This window comes from Passer domesticus, chromosome 2, assembly GCF_036417665.1.
Source record: "Passer domesticus isolate bPasDom1 chromosome 2, bPasDom1.hap1, whole genome shotgun sequence".
NCBI lineage: Eukaryota > Metazoa > Chordata > Aves > Passeriformes > Passeridae > Passer > Passer domesticus.
This window is the reverse complement of record NC_087475.1, coordinates 105,916,593-105,938,049: the sequence shown is the minus strand read 5'-3', so window position 1 is coordinate 105,938,049 and position 21,457 is coordinate 105,916,593. Positions and strand designations below refer to the sequence as shown.

Sequence of the window (21,457 nt, the reverse complement as noted above, 5' to 3'; positions counted from 1 at the left end):
CAGACATCCAAGTTAACAAATGTTCCCTAGTTTAAGTAGAGGGGTTTTCCTTCAGGGCTCTTCCCCACTGCTGTTACCCAGGATGTGGAGGTTGCAGTGATTTATTTGTGCACTGTGTGACCTTCATTCAGAAAAAGATTTCTGAAAGCAAGGTGAAAAAACATTGTATTCATGGGTAGGTCTAGAACTGCCCTCAACAGTGTGGTCATATTAGTGCTTGGGCTTCATAAAGCAAGACAGAAACTAAGAACAGTCATCCATGTTCTATGTTTGCTTCTCTTTCTGACTGGAAGTAGAAGATTCCTACTGGGATACAGAAGGACAGCATTTACAGACCTCATCCAATCTGAGAGTGCACTGAAAATATTTTATCTCAATTCAGGGAGACGAAGACCATATTGTGAGCCTGTGTTATGAGACTGTTTGTGGTGGCCATTCAGTCCTGCTCTTCTGTCCATCCAAGAACTGGTGTGAGAATCTGGCAGACATCATTGCCAGGGAGTTCTATGGTTTGCAGCAAACTGAGAGTAAGAGAAAAGTACTTAATAGAAGACTACGGTATACACAGTGCCTTTAATGAAAATTATTTTTAGTAGGAACTATAAAAATATTTTCTTTCTCAAGGTTCTGCAAAAAATTCATCCCTTACCCCAGTTTTTGTGAACAGAGAAGGGATTGATGAGGTCCTGGATCAGTTAAAGCGTTCAATTTCCGGCCTGGACTCTGTGCTCCAGCGCACTTTGCCATGGGGAGTGGCATTTCATCATGCAGGTATTCCTGAATATCTTGGTCTTGAATTCAGTAATGGTTAAGTCATATGGGTGCTTTTTACTGCAGGTATCAGCAATTTACCAGTTGCTTTTTTAATAATTTTGTAGCTTATGATTAAATAAGCTTTAAGAATCCCACAGTTACAGGCAAATTTGAAATTATTTTTTTGTGGCTGAAGACTTTAATTCACAAATTGTTTTGCTACATCTTTTCTGTGTTGTGTTGGTGTCCTAGGGTGATGTTATGATGCTTGTATCCCCAGTCTGTTTATGCTGGATATTATGTTCTGTGCCTTCAAGACTGACTCTGAAAAGTGAGGTTTTGTTTTGTTATCAGCCTGCTCACTCCTGCACAGTCGGTGGGGCACAGAGATGGGGCAGTACATAGCACTGCTTTTGCTTTTGCTTTTGCTTTTGCTTTTGCTTTTGCTTTTGCTTTTGCTTTTGCTTGTTAGTTAGTTTAACTAGGCAGTCCAAATTTTGCCCTGGACTGTCTTTCTTTCCCTTTGCTTGGAACCACTCGAACCTGCTCCAGACTGGGACCTGGGAAACACCGAGAGTTTGCACTTTGTAATCTGCAGCAGCCATCCCCAGCACCGGAGGGACCGATAACAGAGCAACCACTCCCAGGAAAGATTTTCTGAATTTGTCATCTTTATTGGATCGGTGACAGAGTGTTGTCATCTGGTATTGTTCCTTTTGTGTGCTGGGGGGTACTTGCCTGTTAAATAAACAGGTTCTTTCCACTTCTTTTGAGGAATCCTTCCCAAATGGGTTGGGTAGAGGGGCTGTGTGGGTTTGCTTTCTGGAGGGGCCCCCTTTGGAAGTTTTCTCCCAAATTTGCTCTAAACCAGGACAGTTGGATAACAGCAACTTCTGGAATACAACTTGCCTGGTCCTTTCTTTGTGAAATGACTGAAAACTTAACTGATTTGCAGCTCCTGCATTTTCAAGTTGTTCCTAAAGCTGCCAGAGTATTTCAGAGCAATTTTCCTCAGCTTAATATTGAAATAAATGAGTAAATAGAGGCAGTATAACAATAAAAATAAAAATGAAAGGAGCATGTGTTGTGAACACTTCTGCTTGGATTTTTTATTTCTTACGTAGGTAGGTAATAAAGCATGTCACCTGTTGATTCACTGAGAGAAAAGAGTGACTGGGAGAAAAAACAGTAGCTATGGCATTGATTATGTAGGAGGAATAATTCCAAATGCTTATAGAATCTGTATTTCTTATAAAATTGGCCTGAAGCCCTGAAGGTAATGTAGAAAGATACATAGTAGACCTGTAATGGAAATAATGAAGAAGGAGTCCAGGGTCAGGATGGTAGATGAGTAAAACCTAGTTCCCTATTGTTTTCTCATTTTTTATTTTATTTCTTTATGTATTTACTTATAGTGCTTGTAAATATGCAGTGAGTAGTTAATCTTGCCACAAGGTGTACAAGCACCTTAGAAAAGCTAGTATGCCACTGTCAGTTGAAGAATAAAAACTTAAGGGTGAAATTTCGCTTCACTTACCGGTCAGAAGTTAAATAAGGTAGTGTTGCAAGCCTGGTTCCTAGCACTGACTGGTGAATGTTCATTAAGTCTGTTCTTCCCTTGCTGGACAGCAACATTTTCAGCTCTTACATTCAGTCTCACCATCACAAGGGTCACTAAAAGCCACGTCTCCCCAGGTCTGACTTTCGACGAGCGGGACATCATTGAGGGAGCCTTTCGGCAGGGCCTGATCCGAGTCCTGGCCGCCACCTCCACGCTGTCGTCGGGAGTGAACCTGCCCGCGCGCCGCGTCATCATCCGCACCCCCACCTTCGGTGGCAGGCTGCTGGACATCCTCACCTACAAGCAGATGGCTGGAAGGGCTGGCAGGAAAGGGGTAGACACAGAGGGTAAGCAGAGTCGTTATTGACATTCTGTCGGAGCGGTGTTAACCTGATTAAATCCAGGGCAGGACTTCACAATTAGGGACTAATCATGATGAATTCCTTTGGTATGCTGTATGATTAGGTTAATCAAGATGAATTTGTTTGGTATTAATTTGTTTGGTATTAATGGAGTAAAAGTTGTAATTCCCAGGGGGTTGTTTTCACTGCCTGAGACTGACTTTGGTATTTATATGTCAGTTACTTGAGGAACAGGCTATTTTTACCTTTGAATTCTTGTTAGCTTCTAAGGCTGTGTTGTTCATTTGCCTTAATTCTGTGATCCATGGTCAGTTGACTAGTGTTTAGAGTTGCAGTGAGAAAATTTGCAGTAAACTCTCATTGGGTGGGCCTAAAATACAAGAAACACATATAAAGTCTACAACCCTAATTGACAAGCTTCTGTTGTCTGAAATTATGATTTAGATTTATTAAACTTAACCATCAATTTTATGGATCTTGAAAGTAGTAATGAGACAGAGACAGGGAAATACGAACAGTAGTTCACAGATAATATGGCACCTTCTTGCATACAGTGGCACTGATTGATATTCAACAAAAAAATGCTGCCTGTTATTTTAATTTGCAATGGAAATTTATCTTTGTGGATGATTGCAAAAAGCCACATTATGCAAGTATAAACACAGCAGAAAAGAAGAAGTTCAACAGATGCGGGAAGTGGGATTTGCCCTCCTGATTGTTTGATTGGTGCTTGCTGGAGCCCTGTGTAAGCAGACTGTTCTTACATTTAGCTTTCTATTTTTGCCTGAGTAGCATAGCAACAGAGCATTTTGCGACCTATATCTCTGCGAGCTCTCCCTGTGCGTTCAAGGAAAGGGCAGCTGCAGGCTGGATTTTGAAATTTTCCAGACTTTCTCATTTGACTGTAGCAGGCAGGTGTAAAATTACATTATTCCTTGAAGTTTCTTCTTTTTCTCCTTCAAGTTACAATAATTAGTACCCTTTTTGACAGTTCTGATGTGACAGTTCTGATGTGTAAGCAGTTGACTTTATGCTGATGAGCTTCATGAATGTACCATTTTTTTTCCACTTCACAGAGTCTTTTGGATGAGAACATAAAGCTGTGTTGCCAGCTGCTACTCTGTCATAGAGTAGGGAGACTGGAGGACAGCAACTTCAGCTGGAAAAAGTGCCTTATGTGGATATGAAATTTAGCTGACAGACAAAAGACAAATGCTGTTGGGTTGAATTCCTCCTCCTTTCCCAACATTGTAGTTTTTGGATTGTCTTACATTTTGGTTTTTAAATTTATTTTTCTTGTTTGATGAAAACTTAAAAATACAATTTTGGAGAGTGAAATGTGTTTCTTTTTGCATTCATCAAAACTTACCATTTTCCCAAGGAGAAATAGGTAAAGCTCAACAAAACCTAGAATTTAGTAGGGCCTTTGTTCCTTTGTTGGTTTGAAAGGGTTTTTTTTGCCTCGATATCCAGAATCTTCTGGTGTTTGTCTAGTCTGATGCTAACCTGGACCTCCTAGTATCTGAAATGTTCAATAATGGATATTGGAACAGCTCAGTTCCTTTTTTTTTAATTTATTTTTTACTAGATTGCAATTATTAGCTTTGAATTATCAGTGGCATCTTGGGAAAGAATATCCCCCAAGTCTTGTAAAACTGTCAGATAATATAGAACTAAGTGGGTCCAACTTCTGTTAGATTTTCTTTTAGATACATCACTCTGAAAGAGTCAAATGGAAGTCTTCAGAGGAAATTTCAGGTCACATCAGAACCCAAATACAAAATGAATAGACGTTCTTTATTGCTAAAATAAAATAAGCTTTTCTTTCACAAAACAGTGCTTTACAGGCAGTTTATCTTACCTACTCCCCAGTTCTGTCAAAAGTACATGATCAACTGATACCAACATTTTCACCTGGCAGGATTAAAAAAATAGAAGACACATCCTCTGAACATCATTTCATTCTGTAGTTAATATATGTAATTATGTTTAAGCTGTATTTCGTTACTCGCCTACACTGCATTTATTTATTCTGTTCATTAAATTTAAGTGCAGTTGTGTTTTCATTACGTTTGGATTTGCTAATTACTGTAGCATTTCCACAGCTACAGTTTTATCCTAAGTTAACATTCCTAGGATCATACTAAGATACCCACTACCAAAATTACCTTGTGTCCAGACTACCTGCGTTTAAATCTTAACAACTTATCATAAATCTGTCATGTTATTTAATGTACAGCTAATCCAAAACTAGTGTTCTCCTCTTAGTCAAAGGCAAATGTGTCCTACCCATAATCCATTTATCCTGTGCCAGGTGGCAAAGCTTGCAACTAGCTAAGGTCTTCAGTGATCCAGTTTCTCCCTAACAGCTTTGTGGAAAAAAATATCCTTTATGTGACCACTGTGTTTTCCATGGTTAAGCCGTACTGATACGTGGAAAAACTCCACAGCTGGTAACAGTTGTAAAGTAGGTGTGTATTTCTTCAGCGCTGAGGTGCGTGGGGGATAACTCCTCCAAAGACACGCAGGCTTTCTGAAGAACTGAACCCTCTCTTTATTCCCTGAAAGGTTACATGTGCATCAAGTTTTGCAATTCACCATGCATATTCATTTCCCAGCCCTGCCCAGCCCTGCTTGCTGTTATGATTAGCTTATTGGTCCTTCTGTGCTTGCGCAGTGCTCTGGTGGTCATCTGGTGGTCGCACGGGAGGAAGCAAACGAGCTTTCCAATGTCTTCCTCAGGGGAGGACTTCTCACCTTGTCTCCTTGCGCCTGCTCCATGGTCTCTTGGTTGCAGTTCAAACCACAAAGCAGGTCTAGGCTTCTCGGACCCCCAAAAAAGTCTTTCTTATCTCAACAGCCTTGCAAATCTGGCATTCTTTCCCTCCTGCTTTGGGAAGCAGTTCCTTATCAAAATATCCTTGCATTCTCTCATCCCATCCTCACAAGCATCCTGTCTTTGCAAGCACAGCAAATGTTAAACAATATACATGATTAAACAGCTATCCTTAATCAATCACCTTTTAATTTCTAACCCCCTTGCCTCAGTACTCTGATCTCATTGAAGGAATTTACCCATTATTTTCATTTTTCTTTCGTGGGATGTTTTTTGTCTCCCACAGAGTTTCAGTAGTTAGAGATTAACTGAACAATATCTGACAGAGAATTTTAAGGTAGGATATATTGAGATGTACTTCAGTGGAAAGCATGCAGGATACTTACATCTATGTGTATATAAATGCCTATGTGAAAGTTCAGAGAATGTATAGTTACTTAGATCAGTCATTTTGAATTTCTGAATTAGTTATTTCTGGAGTGAAAGCTGATTGACTTTATACAAACAGTCAAAATACTGTGCAGCTTTTATGCATTATTCTTACTTTTGAAAATTTTTTTCAGTTTATTAATGTAATGAAAAAGTCAAAGTGATGCCACTGTATATTATAGTTCCAGTCAACTCCAGAACAAGAAGCAAGAGTGGTTCGGCAGCAAAGCAGATGAACAGAGAGGCTGTGGAATCTCCTTAGGTGACTTGGCAAGACCTAGACTAGCCTAATGTGACTTTGAAGCTGGCTTTGCCTTAGTTCTGATGTACTATGCACCTGTGCAGTTCTTACATAGCAATTCATATGCACTGTTTAAGGTTGCACATTTTTTTCTCTTCTTTTGTTACTCAGCTTTTTTGAAAATACTTACAGTTTTCCATTCCAATAATATGTCCTTGGTGAGCTGTGTGCAGCTGTTATAGTGCTCATATGCAGCACTAAAGTAATTTGTTTTGTATTTGTTTTGTTTTTCTTCACCAATAGGTGAGAGCATTTTAGTCTGCAAGCCCTCAGAGAGATCAAAAGGTGCTGCTCTACTTCAGGGATCTCTCAAGCCTGTTAGCAGCTGTTTGCTTAGAAGAGAAGGGGAAGGTGTTGCTTCTAGCATGAAAAGAGCAATACTTGAGGTATGGGACACTCAGGGATTAGAATTGTGCTTGTAGGATGGTTTCTTCTGTGACACCACCAAATGTTTTCTGTGCACTTCTTTTTCATGTGTTTCCTGCTTTGTCAAGCCAGTAATTTATTTGGCTCTGCCAGCTTGCTTCAGTATTCAGCATTTTCTCTAGGATGTTTCTCTGCTTGCTGCAGATTGGGATGTGAGCACACTCAAAGAAGCTTTGCTATTGTATTTAGATGTACTCAAGCAGCAGGCAGAGCTAAGTGTCATTCTTAAACTTTAGGTGTAACCTGGAGGATGTTTGTAAATTACTGATCCTAGAGGCTTTGTAGGCTGAACTGGGCCATAATGACATTTCTGGAACCTTGTAGGGTCTCTTATTTACCCCCTCAACTTACCTACCTCTTCTGGGCAGGAACGATTGAAATTTTGTGAATACATTTTGGGTGAGCAAACAGGGGTGGTACCCAATTTGCTCCCTCCTCTGTAGGGTTCCTATAGGAGTAAAAAGGACCCAAAGGATTTAATTTCACCTAGGTGAGATTATGTCCTTTTCCAAAGCTGCTTTTGAGCTTGAACTTGGATTAGATACAAGAGTCTTTAAATATAATTTGTTTGCTATACTTCTACTGTCTTTTGAAAACTTTTGTGATGCTTAGAACTTGGTTGTACTTCCATAGATTTTGAATTTTAGCATTGGAATTTCTAAATGTATTTTTCTGCATAAGAGCTATACAAAAGAAGGAGGTTCCTTTAAGGCAAAACTAAAATTCAAGGTGAACAAAATCACTCTTAATCAGGAAAACAGTGGAGGAGTATAGCATTCATACATATTAAGAGAAACCTTCAGTATGCTGAATAGCCTTGCAAGAACTCCACTTTCATGGTTTGCTTTTTGTATTCATAAAATTGTAGTTTGTATTCTAACATACTTTAATATTTCACAGTGTTGGCTAAGCAAAATGCCTGAGGCTAGTCTCAAATCTAGATTGCTGCTATGTGTATGTTCACTTTCAAAATAAGATTTTGTAAATCATTATTTTCCATAGCTTAGTCCTCTTACTTCTGCCCAAGATGACTGACTTCTTGCCAAGAAAGTCTTTAAAAGTTATCTGTTGCTTTGTCTCATATTCCCCTCTCTGGGAAAATGGTTCTTTAAAACTGAGATGATGGATCACTCTCTTTGATTCTCTGATCTGATGTTCTGTCCTGCTGCATCTCTGGCAATATGAACAGGTATTTTTCTTCAACAGATCATAGTGGGGGGAGTAGCCAACACTCCAGAGGATGTGCAGACCTATGCCTCTTGCACTCTGCTTGCATCCAGCTTGAAAGAAAGCAAGTGGGAAAATGGGAAAGAGCAAGACAAAGCACAGGCTGGACCTATTGAGGCTTGTGTGGCATGGCTGCTGGAAAATGAATTCATTCAGGTTGTGGACTCTGGCAATGATGTGAAAGGTAAAATTGGTGTTCCTCCCAGTGATTGCAGTTTTGATTTGCTAACTGAGTAGATGTTCAATGTAAATTAATAGTAAGTAAATTAATTCTCTACATTTTTATTTTATTTTAAAGAAATGTGTATCAAGAATATTCTAGCTTTCTGGAAAGTATCTTCATGCCTGTTTTAACATATTTTGCATGCACATGTTCTTGGAAGGCACATCACATCACTTGCACATCACCTCTAAGACTGATGCATCCTAGTCTAAAATTCCCAAAATATCTTTAAAGAAAGCAAACTTTAACCACAGGATTGGTGCATATTAACTGCAGACTGTGATTTTTGTCTTTCTAAAGAGAAAAAGGCTAGTTTAGACATAGGCAAGGCTAAACCTGTTATTGTTTCCGTTTTTCTGTCTTCAGAATGGAGACATAAACTATTTCTTATTGAAAAGGCCACTGTAAAAAGTTAGAAATCTCTCAAATGCAACACAATCTGGAAATTATTATAAACTTGAACTTAAATGTTTCTCTATGTAACTTTTTTTTTTTCCAGAAAAGGTTTATCACCCAACACATCTTGGCTCAGCTACTCTTTCCTCTTCTCTTTCACCAACTGAAGCCATGGAAATCTTTGCTGACCTGCAGCGAGCTATGAAAAGCTTTGTTCTGGAGAATGATCTGCATATTGTCTATTTGGTAGGTTCCTATTCTGTGTCTTGTATTTTCTACTACCAAAACTAAGGGGAGACAGCACAATGCAAAGTTCTTGACAGCTCCAAGAACATAGGCTTGGGTTTTTCTGTGCTTTGCTTAGCTTATCCTTCATGAAGATAAGTTTCTGAATTGAAAGTTCTTCAGAATGAGTGTGTTACCATAGTGTCTATTGTGTAGACAGGTGCTGTGTGCCATTTAACCCCATTGTTGTCACTCTTGACTTACTAAGATTTCAGAACTTAATAAGTTTTGAGCATAAAATAATGGTAGATTTTCTGAGGCACTTGAAATTGATGAAACAAATTCATTTTTATATGTGTGTTTGGGATCAGCAGGCTTAATTTCATATTACTTTTGGAGGCACAGAAAAATGTTGGGCTTCTAATATCTATTTTGCCTCCAGAAAGCTTCAGAGAGCCACACCACTTTCTTTCTATGGGTGGGCCTTTCTTTGATTCAGTTACAGTGAAATTAATCCCTGATTTAATTTACTTGCCTGGTGATGCTGCCAGGGCTAAAGGAAGGAGTGTGATAAATCTTATAAGGGAAAAGTGTCCCAGAATGTGTCAAGATTTATGAGCACATACACTTGAACAGCTAAGCACTGCTATTTAAGACCCTGGGAGAGGAAGCCATGAACTTGTGAAGATTATTGAGGAAACCAGATGGAGTTGCACTGCACAACTTGGGATTCATGGCTGCCAGAGGCCCAACATGCAATCATCAGGTGACATCTGTCAGTCAGCTTTAGTCTTCTTTAAGAGTAAGGTATATTCTCTTTAACAGGATGATAAATCAAAGGCAGAATTTGGGAGTCTTTTCTGAAAGGAAAGTTCACTTCAAGAGGAATATGCTTGCAATTACAAAGCTTGTTGAGCTGGGAGACAGGGACAGGCAAGAGTCTGAGGGTACCTGTCTCTGCTTGGTGAATTCAATAACCCAGTTATGGGCTAACACAGATAGAATTTTCTTGGATCTACTGCTGTCCCATACATACTCATATCTCTGTTTTAGAGGACCACATTATATTTTGTTCTATTTCTGCCAAGTAAAATGAGCTCCTTTGTGTTATGCACCAGTGAATTTTTTCCCTCTTTGCATGTCCAAAACAGAAAAAAAAGGGTGAAATTTTTTCCTGTTCTGGGGTAGAGGCAGTGATGGCACAATGTTTTTTATGCTGTACTTCTTAATTGCAGCAGCTTGTCTAAGGTTATTTTAAATCATACACTGTTGAACAAAATGTTCTTGAGATTCTCTTCTGTTAAGCTACTCTAAAACACTGTCTTGCAAGTCTGTTCATTTTCAAGGCCAAAGGTTTATTTCATTTTGTTGCTTTTTTTGTTTTTTTTTTAGTATTGTTCTTCATGTGTTCCTTATGAGCTACAGGGAGTTTATCTGCTAAAATACTTTTTAATACTTTTAAGCTTGCATCTTTTACTTGTACAAATATGAGGCTGAATTCTAAGCCCTTGTATTTTAGGGAAGTTGATTAAAACAAATAAGAATTTGCTAGACTAGGAAGATAGTTTTCTTTAAATAAAAAAATCCAAATTACAAAAGATAAACCCCCATCTTAATAACTTTTGTTCTTCACAGCAGATGAAGAAGCATGGATGATTTACAACAACATAGACAGCTAGTATTCTGTGCCATTTAACATTTGTGCCAAGCAACTCTTAGTTCTTTCAAAATAATGAATCTTGCTTTATATTGATAAAGATATGAAGACATTTTGTCTCCTCATAGAGAAACTAACTCTGTGCTGACTCAACATTAACAGAATTGGTTTTATGTCTAAAAAACATAAAAAAGCTCTGGAGGTCTTTTTGTTAGCGTTAATAAAAGTTGAGATTGTTTTGCACTCCAGGTAAGTGAAAGCTTCAGCTAGTTCTGGCAAATCTGTGTCCTTCCTGCTTTATCAGATGCTGTGGCAGTGGTTAATGTGGTTACTTGTGGTTTTAAAAAGTTGATAGATGTCTGTAAATTATGTTAATCAAAGAATAAAATTTTGTTTTCTTAAAGGACATTGAAGATACAGCTTAAAAATAGTTTAGTAGCTTGGATTTAAAAAATAATCTGACAAAGATTCCAAATGGTTTAATCATTGAAGTACCCATATGAGTCAGATCTCATCAGTACAAGTACTAAAGAAACTGGATTAGAAGAGCTTTTACTTTCTTCATGGTACACGCCTGTGACTCAATGCCTTTACATCGTGCGTGGGATGCTCTAACCACATTCTCTAGGTTGTAGTTTTGTTTGCCCAAAACTCTGTTTAGTTCTGTTTATTTCTCTGAAACAGTTTTTTGCATTGTGTTATTTTCTTTAGATCACCCCGGTATATGAGGAGTGGACCACCATTGACTGGTACCAGTTTTTCTGCTTATGGGAGAAGCTGCCTGCCTCAATGAAACGTGTGGCTGAGCTGGTGGGGATTGAAGAAGGCTTTCTAGCTCGCTCTGTAAAGGGCAAAATCACAGCTAAAACAGAGAAACAGCACAGACAAATGGCCATCCACAAAAGGTAGCCACAGAATGTGGGTGTGAAAGTGCAGAGATCAGAGGCTATAACATTTGTAATGCACAGGCTCTGTGTCTGTTTCCAGGAACTGGCTCTTTTTCTGAGTGAGCTGATAGGTCAGAGAACCTGGACCTGGTCTGCTCTGGTCCAAGAACACTGGTAGCACAAGATGTTTGTGCTGATGTTTTTGGAAGCCATCCTCTCTATTTCTTTTGTGTGCTATAGTGTAGTACTGTTCTGTCCTATGTATCAGAGCACATTTTGGCATGTAATGTGCCCCGGATGACAATTTTGTTTCTTTACGTACTTCAACAGGTTTTTCACCAGCCTTGCCCTTCTGGATTTAATCAGCGAGGTTCCTTTACAAGATATGACCAAGAAATATGGCTGTAGTCGTGGTCAGCTTCAATCCTTGCAGCAATCTGCTGCCACTTATGCAGGCAAGTTGTCTGAGCAAAATACCCCAGGAGTCTTAGGCTAGTCTGTTTGTTTATTTTCTTTTGTCCTTCCAGATTTGGGGCTAAAATAGCCTCAGTGTGGTATTAACAACAAACAGCCTTGTGAAACCACTTATGGATTTGTAGCTTAACCTGTGGTTGCCCCTGCTGTGGAACCACAAAGTGTACAGTGGGAAGGGGCCAGCTGAGGGGAATCAGGCAGTGTGCAGCATGCTGAGGTTTGTAGAAATCAGCTGTGTGCTGTGCAGGAATGTAGCTTGTTCAATACTAAGTATGGAAATTAGTGCAAGTCCCTTCTAAAGCTTTGCTCTATGAGGAAAGAATACCTTTCAGCATTGAGTAAAGTTTGGAGCCCCAAAGATGGGACATGGCTTTCCTCTGAATGCAAAATTAATTGGTCAGAAGGTGTAAGGTTACAGTTTTCAAAACAGAGTGAGTGGCTTCTGGGTCATCAGAAGACAGGAGATCACAGGAGAGATCACAGATCAGCAGATCACAGGAGGTCAGACAGCTGCTACCTTTAACTTCCCCAAGAAGGCTGTGTGGGAGTAGAAGTAACAGCCCACCAGTGACCGAGATATTTTTTTTCTGTTGCCTAAATCCTTCATTACTCCATAAGTGGGTTTTCAGTTTTTGAGACAGTTTTAGCTCGACTTGCGAAACCCTCTGTGTGGGCTGCAGCATGAGTCAAAGCCCCAAAATGAAAAGGTCACGCCAACTGATGCAGAGTAGTTTAATTTAATTCTGGTAGTATAAATAACTTTTTTTAAAAAAAAACTTTTTAGTATAAATAACTTTGTAGCAGTTTCATAATTCTGTATTTCTAGTGTTAATAGTTTTCACAGGAGTAATCTGGGAAGTAAATTGACGTAAAGTTAAGGTATATGATAAAAGTTGTTTTCTATAATCACTGTAAAATTAGTGAGGGATGCCATGTCTTTCAGTGGTTTTCATTGTCTGTAGATGTAGTCTGTGAATGAGAAACTGTCTTTTCTGTGCTCTTTTCCCTTTCCCATGCACTGGGGACTGCAGCTGTAACCTGCATCATAGGATTTGCTTCCTCCTATGATGCTCTCAGTAACTAAAATCCTGCAGGCCAAGGTCTACTTTTATTGATATCAGCCCTGGGTTCCTCAAAGATCTGTGGCTTCCCTTAATGACTCTCATCACTACTTTTTCCTTTGCCTTTTTTTTTTTCAGTATGATTCTTTCCTAGGACTCCTGTTTCACGATATGCATGTGCTTCAAACTTTCAATATTAGCATCTTAAAAAAAAGTGTCATTCAGAATTTCTGCCTCACTGATTAACTAGTTAATTGCAGATTGAGTTCTGCAAGACAAGCTCCTACTCATAGTTGTGATAAACATGAGTTAGTTTCTGTAAACATTGGGAAAGTGAGAAATATGAAGTGAGTGCTGATTCAGATTGGGGGGTGGGGAATGAATCCAGCTTAGTAGAACTGGAGCTGGAGTTCAGACATTAATGTAACTTTCATGTTCCAGGAATGATAACAGTTTTCTGTAATCGACTGGGCTGGCACAACATGGAGTTGTTGCTGTCTCAGTTCCAGAGCCGCCTGACTTTTGGGGTGCAGAGGGAGCTCTGTGACCTGGTGCGAGTGTCTCTGCTGAATGCCCAGCGTGCCAGGACACTTTACAGCGCTGGCTTTGTCACCGTGGCTGATCTCGCTAAGGCCAGGCCTGAGGATGTGGCAGCTGCTCTGAAGAACTCAGTACCATTTAAAAGGTGAGAGATCAGTAAGTCCAGAAGTCAAGTGAGGGAGTTTGTAAGGTGAAGGGTTACAGGATGAAACCTGCAGTGAAATGTGGCAACCCTTTGGAATTTTGTGTCACATATTAGTTAGACATGATAATGACTTGATAACAACTGATCACAGTCATTCTATGATTATTCTGAAATTAATGGAAGCACCTTGTATTTACAGAATGAATTTTTGACACCTGAATTTTCTTCTCATTCCTCTTTTCAATGCACTGTTTAGTCCTGGGTAAATTGTCAGTGCTTTCTGGGGAGTTCTTGCTGCCTCTAAAAGGCAGCTTCACCATACGTTCAACGTACTTGATTTATTACTGATTATCTTTTGGGATTCTCTTGTGATTTATGTTAGTACAGTAACAAGTTTCCTTGATCAAGTACCTGTTGGACTGTGCCATAATACTTGTCTGGTTCATGCTCTTGAAGTTTGCTTAATTTGGAAAACAGTGCATGGAGGATGATTCATTGAGACCTGCATCTTGCTCTAGCAGGGAACTGGGACTTGTCTGGGGTACATTTGAACACAGAAATCTGGAAATGCTTTTGGGGTATGCGGCCAGTAAAACCTTTTTTAACATCTATTCATATTTAGAAATAGTTATTTCCAATTAAGTTATTTCGTATCAAGTGTATTATATTTTAGGTAGAGTGCTTTTGTAAAGGAAGCTGTGAAGACAGTTGACATGGGAGCAGAAGAGAATAGTGCCAGCTCTGTGTGTTGTTTGTTATTTTCTGCATGGGTGTTTAGGTGTGTCTGTTACCCTCCCCACAGTGTTCGTAGGGCTGTGGATGAGGATGAAGAGTCAGCAGAGGAGCGTCGGGCTGTGCGCAGCATCTGGATGGCTGGAATGAAGGGCTTCACTGAAAGAGAAGCAGCCTCTGTCATTGTGGAGGAAGCCAGGAGACTTCTGCAGCAGGATTTAGCACTGCTGGGGCTGCAGTGGAACCCAGAGTCTTTTCTTGAGACTGATACCTCCTCTGTGATCAGCAGTGAGTCAGAACTGGAAGACAGACAGCACAGATCAGATGGAGAGGAGTCTGCTGAGTCTTCAAGGGTGTATAACAAAAAAGGGTGCAGAGTTCAACACTGTAATGGCCTTGGTTCTCAGATTGGAAACTTATCAAATATTAAAAAGGGATGTAAAAGGCGACTGAGCAGTAGCACAGAAAGCTCTGTATTTGATGAAGTCCTGGGCAGGAAACAGGCTCGAGCAGAGGAAGGCAAGGATGATTTTGTGTCCAGTGCTAGAAAACGGCCAAATGTGTGCAGAGGAAATGAAAACACAGAAGATATTTCTCTGGTCAAAACCAAGATGAATTCCAGAACAGCAGTCCAAGAGCACCTTACTGAACAAGTTAAAATACCAACATTGAGAAGAGAGTCTTCAGCCTCTAGATTGATTAAAAGCACAGATACACATTTAAATCAGACTAGGAACAAAAATACTGCTTCAAAACTGCAGGGGTCACTTCTTGAGGATTCAAATAAGCTTAGTATAGATAGACAAAAGCTGCCTGTTTCTTGCACCACCATCTCTACAGATAATTCTGTTTCAAATCAAAATAATAAGGAATTTTTAGAAACAGATCCTGTAACTAATAAAGTCTCAAGTTCTGTACAGATGGGGGGTGTTAACATTGGGAAGAAAGACAAAATGGAAGGATTATTTACAGAGCCTACCAGCACTAATGAAGGTATGCCTAAGGGGAGGGCAGGTTTTCAGGCACCTGTTATGCTGAAGGGTACTCCACACACCAGTGTGGAGACACACAGTATTGTAGGAAGTCGAGGAATACCTGACAGTGCTAGGGCACTGAGAACTGACAAAACTGATGTTAAGCAGAATAAAAGGAATAAAACTCAAACAGATGCAAGCTCTGCTGAGGCAGGGATTGATAAGCATTCGTGTCCTGGTGAAGAGAAAACCTGCAGTATTCAGATTCAAAATGCTGGCAAAAATGGGAGTGAAAAGCCCAATGGAATATCGTTGCAAGCTGGAACAATGCAGAATGGCAATGGCAACAGTCATCCTAAAGATTTTCTGAAAGAGTTTTTAGTAAAATCCAGAGGTGTTTGCCATGCTGATGGTGTTCAGAATGATCCAGCCTCTCATCTGTTTTCTGACTCTAGAGACTTTGAAGACAGCATCCAGTTGGATACTCAAACTGAGATGATAATAAAACAGGAGGGAGCAGCTGGAATCACAGGACAGCAGGGGATACAAGGTTCAGAGCTGGCAGCAATACCACAGCAGGGAATACCAGAAAAAGAAAGCAGTTTTTGGACTGAGAATGATACTGATAAAAGGCTGGCTGCAACAGTTAGGAAAGTGAGCTTCCCAAGTCGTATCACAACAAATGACATTATGAAAAACACAACTCAGCACTGTAGTAATAAAGTTTTGGAGTCTGGAGGCCTTAATTTGCAGCCTGTAGTGAAGAAAATAGAACCTGCACCTTGCCTTAAAGAAAGTGATTTCTCAATGACTGACTCACAGCTACACAGTTTTCTACAAGATTACCAGACCCAAAATTCAGTGAAAGGGGAGAGTGTGTCTAAAGACTTGAATAAAGCAACCTCCCACTTTGCTAGGGAACACATTGTACAAGTAGAATGCCAGCCTGTCCCTGAAACAAGCCTAAATATGAGCGATAGCTTGCTGTTTGATGATAGCTTCAGTAATGTCAGTGACCTTTCAGCTGTTCACATCATGGAAGCTGATGGAAAGGACCCTGTGGCTTTGCTTCCTCCAGATGGTGTTTTGCAGAATCCAAGGCCTGTTGAGAATAAATTTGATGTCGGTGACAATCAGAAAGAACATGAGGATCCTGCACAGTGTAACAATGTGTCTTTAGCATCCTCAGATGTAATAGCAGAAGTTTTAGACCATGGAAACTCCCCATCTTTTCTGAAAGACATTCCTTCTACATTTCAAGGTCAGTCAGGATTAAGAAACTCAGTCATTTGTAGCAGTGACCCCAGACCAAAGGACTTAGTAGCAGATCAAGGTGAAAAGCTCCAGAGAAGCCACCAAGCTTTTGAAAAGAACCCCCATCCAGTGGTGTGGACGGAATGCTCATTTGAACTAAGCCCAGGATTGCAGGATGTGTTGGACAAATGGCCTAGCCTCTCAGGCATTGAAACAGCTTCAGCAAGCTCCAGTTTGAAAGGAGAGTTAGTTGCTCCTATTGTTAGTCAAGAGCCAGATCCAGTTTTTGAATCTGACTGTTGTGAGCAAAAGCCTTTGCCCACTTGCCAGGATTTAAAAAGCTCTTTCAAGGTTAAAGAAAAAGAAAAGGAAAACTTGGATCTTCAGAAGACACATGGCATAACGCTTCATCTCGAGGGAAGCAACAGAACATCCTGTCCTGCACCAGATAGTAATAATGGGTTTATTCCTCCAACACCTCCCAAAGAGCTTTTTCCAAAATGTTCTGTTTCTCTCCCATCTGCAAGAAAGGGACAAGTCACCTGCAAAAAAGAAGGGCAGATGATTCAGCTGCAGTGGAATAGTGAGGGCAACGCAGAGCAGCAGGTAAAAACATTCCAGGGCAATCTTGAGTATCTAGACCCAGCTGAGACAGAAGAGATAAAAGATGATTCCACTGTAGACCAAGGCTTTTCACTGCAGCTATCTCAGGATGTTTTTCCATTTGTTCCCTTAAGTGCTGAAAGTTTCACTATTATTGATGTAGCAAGCGACAAAACACTTTTCCAGACTTTTATTGCAGAATGGAAAGAGAAAAGCAGATTCTCCATCTCAGTGGCATGTGAAAGAACAAAGTGCCTTTTGTCTCCCAAATCAACGATTGGTGGCAAATTCAAAAAAGGTCAGTTTCCTGTTCCAGTGCATTATTTTGTGAACAGCCAGCAGTATCTTCAGCTTAAATCAGGCCTAGCGAAGGCAAGGATATCGAAAATGGAGGAAAAACACTGATATAAGAGAATCATGGAGTGTTTGAGGTTGGAGGGTCCTCTGGAGATTATCCAGTCCAACTCCCCTGCTAAAGCTGGTTCACGTAGAGCAGGGTGCACAGGATCATGTGCAGGCAGCTTTTGAATATCTCTAGGGAAGGAGATTCCACAACCTCTCTGGGCAATCTGCTTCAGTGTTCTGTCACCCTCTGTTTCCTCCTGTTCAGATTAAACCACCCATGAAGCATCCCTTCCAAATTCTGGCCTTCTCTAGCAATGTCTTCAAGAGTTGAGATGGAAGTGTATTCCTTACTTCCATGCTAAAAAGCATTTCACATTTGCCTGTCAGAAATCTATTTTGATACTTAAGAAATGTTGCTGTTGTTGTTATGGTGATGTGACAGCAAAGAATCTAACTGGTTAATCTTGTCATTTTAAAGGAAGAATATGTTTAAAAAACAGCAGCAAACTGCAGTGTATGAATACTTCTGTGGGGAAAAAAAAGGAAGCAATATTGCAACAACCCAGAGGCTGATCTGAATTTTGCATGTGTTTATATTGAACTACGTTTACATTTTGAAAATATTTGAAAATATGTAAGTTTGGTTCAGAGGCAGTCACAGAAGAATATTTAGAAGCTCTCACATACCAACAGGCTGATAACACTTCATTACTATCACCAGAGACCTATCAAGGAGATGCTTGACACCAGCTCTCCATCCTCTACTAACACACAGCTCCTTTGCTTTACTAAGACCTGATAATATTCAATTTTGTACATATTTGCATTTTCAGGATCCCAAATCTTCTGTATTTATGGATGCCATTTATAATAGTAACTTCAAATTATTTCTTTAGTGAGTTCTCCTCAGCGGACACAAGTTAAAGATGAAGGATTTCCTGTCCAAGGATACGAAGACATCTTGGTAGTTGGACTGGCAGTGTGTTGGGGTGGAAAAGATGCCTACTATATCTCTTTGCAGCAGATCCAAGACCAGACTGGTAAGTGAGCAGACAGGCTCTGCTGGCTTATTTGACACTGCATCTCAAGAAAGTTCCTTCAGCAGATAAGGTTCTTGGGAGTGCTGTGATTGTCCCGACCCCAGCGCAGTTGTGTGGTGGAGTAACTGAGCAATCTTGGGTGTTAACACATTTGGACAGGTTGCTGTAGATACATCTATAGTACTGTGTAACAGGGGCAGGTAATTGGCTCAGACACTGGACTGTGAGCATGCACATGGCTAAAACATTTGCTCACTCCCAGGTTCTCTTTATCTAACTTGCTTTTCCTTTTCAATCTCTTCCATTTTTTTCTCTCCAGAACAAATCTAGCACTCAAATGCTGAACATAGCCCAGTCTGTGCTAAGTGACCTTGTGACTAGGGTTTGATTCCTGGCTGTCCTTTGTTTGTTAATACAGACACACATATTAATTTTGGGAGCCTTGTCTGGTTTGATAAAAGCATGTAATAGTGCTACAGATGTATTGTTTGTTCATAGTTCAACTGTAGCTTTTGTGCTTTAAGTGGTTGCATTCAAGATTTTTCTCTTGCTGTTTTTACCATGTAATGGGTTAAAAGATGATTTTTGCTTGTATTTCATGCCTTAGATATCAGTCTGAGTTTGGCACCCCCACCTTTGGACCAAAGCCTACCTGTGACAGAGAGAATGAACCATCTGCAGCTGTACCTGCAGAAGAAAACCAAGAAGAAGCGCTCACTTATCATGTATGACTTCATCCAGCACTACAAAACTCTGCTGATGGCTTGTGGCATCTCTTTGGAAGGAAGTTTTGAGGACCCAAAGGTTTGCAGGATTAAGAAATTTCTCTTAAGTGAAAGTGCTAGTTTAAACATGAGAGTGGAAAGACAGGAATATCTTCTGGTACTTCTGTTATTTAGGTATGAATCTGTCAGAAAGTTTAGTGAAATTTTCTTTCAGTGGGCAATCTAGAATAGTATTTTGAGGACATCTGCTTTACTATGGTTATTCATGGTGCCTGCAAGAGAAACAAACAAAGAGTTTCAGAGGTTAGCACATTATTATTTCATACCTTACTTGGCAGGAGAAATGAAGATAAATCTCTCCCCAGTCCCAGTGGACAGGACTTCTGTTTTGTTGCAGTAAGAAGCCTAGGACTGAAATGTCACAAGTGCTTCTGGTCAGTTTATTCCTTCTGAGACCAGAAGACTCTATAAGCAAAAGATTTACCCACAATGCATGCAGACCACTTTGCTACCCCCATTTTCTCAAAACAAAACAAAACAAAGTTTACATGGAATTTCAAAAGGTTTGGGTACCAGTTGTAACTCACATAAAACTCTAGCTTGAGGTAAAAGCACCTTGTTGCTCATGTTTCAAAAAGCTCTGGGTGCACAGAGAATGCTGTTGATTTTTAAAGCTTGCTTTGCATATGGGCTGAACAGCTTCATTGCAGTACTCAGCTCTGGAGGAAAATAGCTAAGGTGTTCAACACAAGGACAAACAGATTTTTTCCTACCAAGATATAACTTTAGGATGAAATTGAAGACCAGTAAAAGCATCTTTCCCTTCACTGTGGCATGTAATAGTCATACTCACGTTGGTTCATTTGAGTGATACAATGAATACACCCTCCCCAACCCCATATATACATATGAGTTTTTACTTCTGCTTGCATGGCAGAGGCAATGTAGAAATCTGTGCTTCATCCTGTTTTGACACAAGAAATTGAAATATACATATAAATTAATTTCCTTTGAAGACAGGGGTTTAAGCTCTACCAGGAAAAAAATATCCCATGCAGAATTCTTGGCATTTGTCCTGTTCTGCAAAAGATAGGAGAGCTCAGCTTGGCTAGTATTCTAGATCAATAGCAAGTTCTGATCTCTACTAAGTAATTTTTCAGATTAAACATGTTTAGATCCTGATTTTCATATTTATTCCCTTTAAGTTTTAATAAGTAAAAAGACATTTCAAGATGTGTTTATTTGACAGAGGATAAAGTTTTCAAAAATACAGAAATAGCTTTTCTTTTGAAAGAAATAGCTTTTCATTCTCACTCAAGAATTAAGTTCTTCAGTGACTTAGGCCCTCCTGAAGGATTTTACTGAAATGATCTAACAAATTATTGCAGTTTACCTGACAGATGAAGAAAAATAATATCTGCTATAACCTTGAATTAACCCCTGACTAAATATTTGCGTTTTATTATGACTCAATGGTAAAAAAAAAGTCTCATGGAGGTCTCAATTTTTAAGGTTGCATGTTGGCTGCTGGATTCTGGCTCCAAGGAACATACCCTTCACAGCATGGTGACCAACTTTCTCCCCAGTGAGCTGCCCCTCCTGGAAGGAGTGGGCACGGGCCAAGGGGTGCAGAGCCTGGGGCTGAGTGCCAGCAGAGACCAGTCTGGGCGGTACAGAGCAGCCATAGAGTCTGTGCTTGTCTTCAATGTCATGGACCAACTCCACAAGGAGCTAGAGAAGGAAAATCTGACAGGTAAAGATACATCCTCCACCTGGAGGCAAAGATGGAGGGTAAATACAGCTGTGCTGCCACAGGCTGAATGATCCGTGCGGAGGAGAGACAGTTTGGAAGTTCTTACCTAAATATATTCTGTCAAAATGTTAATTTGCTAAAAGAAAAGAGGGAAATTCCCTTGGAATCATATATATTCTGAAAGAGAAATTAAAATATAATTCTTATATCCCAAATCTCCACCAGTTCCAGTGGTTAAGGCTGTGGCAGAGTCTATTCTAAGTCTCTAAATCAAGCAGATTTGTACCTCCCAGGTGAGTGCCCCGGCCATTCTGAGGGACTTGTGGGTCTGTCTATGATTTCTCATGAGCATTTTCAAATTTTTTTTGTTTTCTCTCTGATGTTTTCTGAAGGAGATTTCTTGCTCTTTGGCCTGCCCATATAGCATGATTTGTCAAGTATGCATTGTGTCCATGAAACTCTTGTGGTTCCATAGTGAATAATCTTGTATGTTTGCACTAATAATTGCTGAGTGCTTGTGCTGTTTTA

At 39.9% G+C, this 21,457-nt stretch overlaps 1 protein-coding gene across 9 annotated transcripts in view; it reads left to right on the top strand.

The window, feature by feature from the left end:
• Positions 1-21,457, top strand: part of POLQ (DNA polymerase theta) — a 60,456-nt gene that overhangs the window by 14,726 nt on the left and 24,273 nt on the right. For all 9 annotated transcript variants that reach the window (XR_010356781.1, XM_064410290.1, XM_064410291.1 and 6 more), the window contains exons 7-19: positions 383-527; positions 625-771; positions 2,449-2,661; positions 6,486-6,628; positions 7,875-8,079; positions 8,618-8,760; positions 11,108-11,301; positions 11,614-11,738; positions 13,260-13,503; positions 14,306-17,364; positions 18,308-18,451; positions 19,059-19,255; positions 20,689-20,929. Coding sequence is in view for 8 of the 9 variants with exons in the window: in XM_064410290.1 (XP_064266360.1) it covers positions 383-527; positions 625-771; positions 2,449-2,661; positions 6,486-6,628; positions 7,875-8,079; positions 8,618-8,760; positions 11,108-11,301; positions 11,614-11,738; positions 13,260-13,503; positions 14,306-17,364; positions 18,308-18,451; positions 19,059-19,255; positions 20,689-20,929 (5,200 nt within the window). In the remaining variant the exon portion in view is untranslated. The remainder of the gene's footprint in view (positions 1-382; positions 528-624; positions 772-2,448; positions 2,662-6,485; positions 6,629-7,874; positions 8,080-8,617; positions 8,761-11,107; positions 11,302-11,613; positions 11,739-13,259; positions 13,504-14,305; positions 17,365-18,307; positions 18,452-19,058; positions 19,256-20,688; positions 20,930-21,457) is intronic.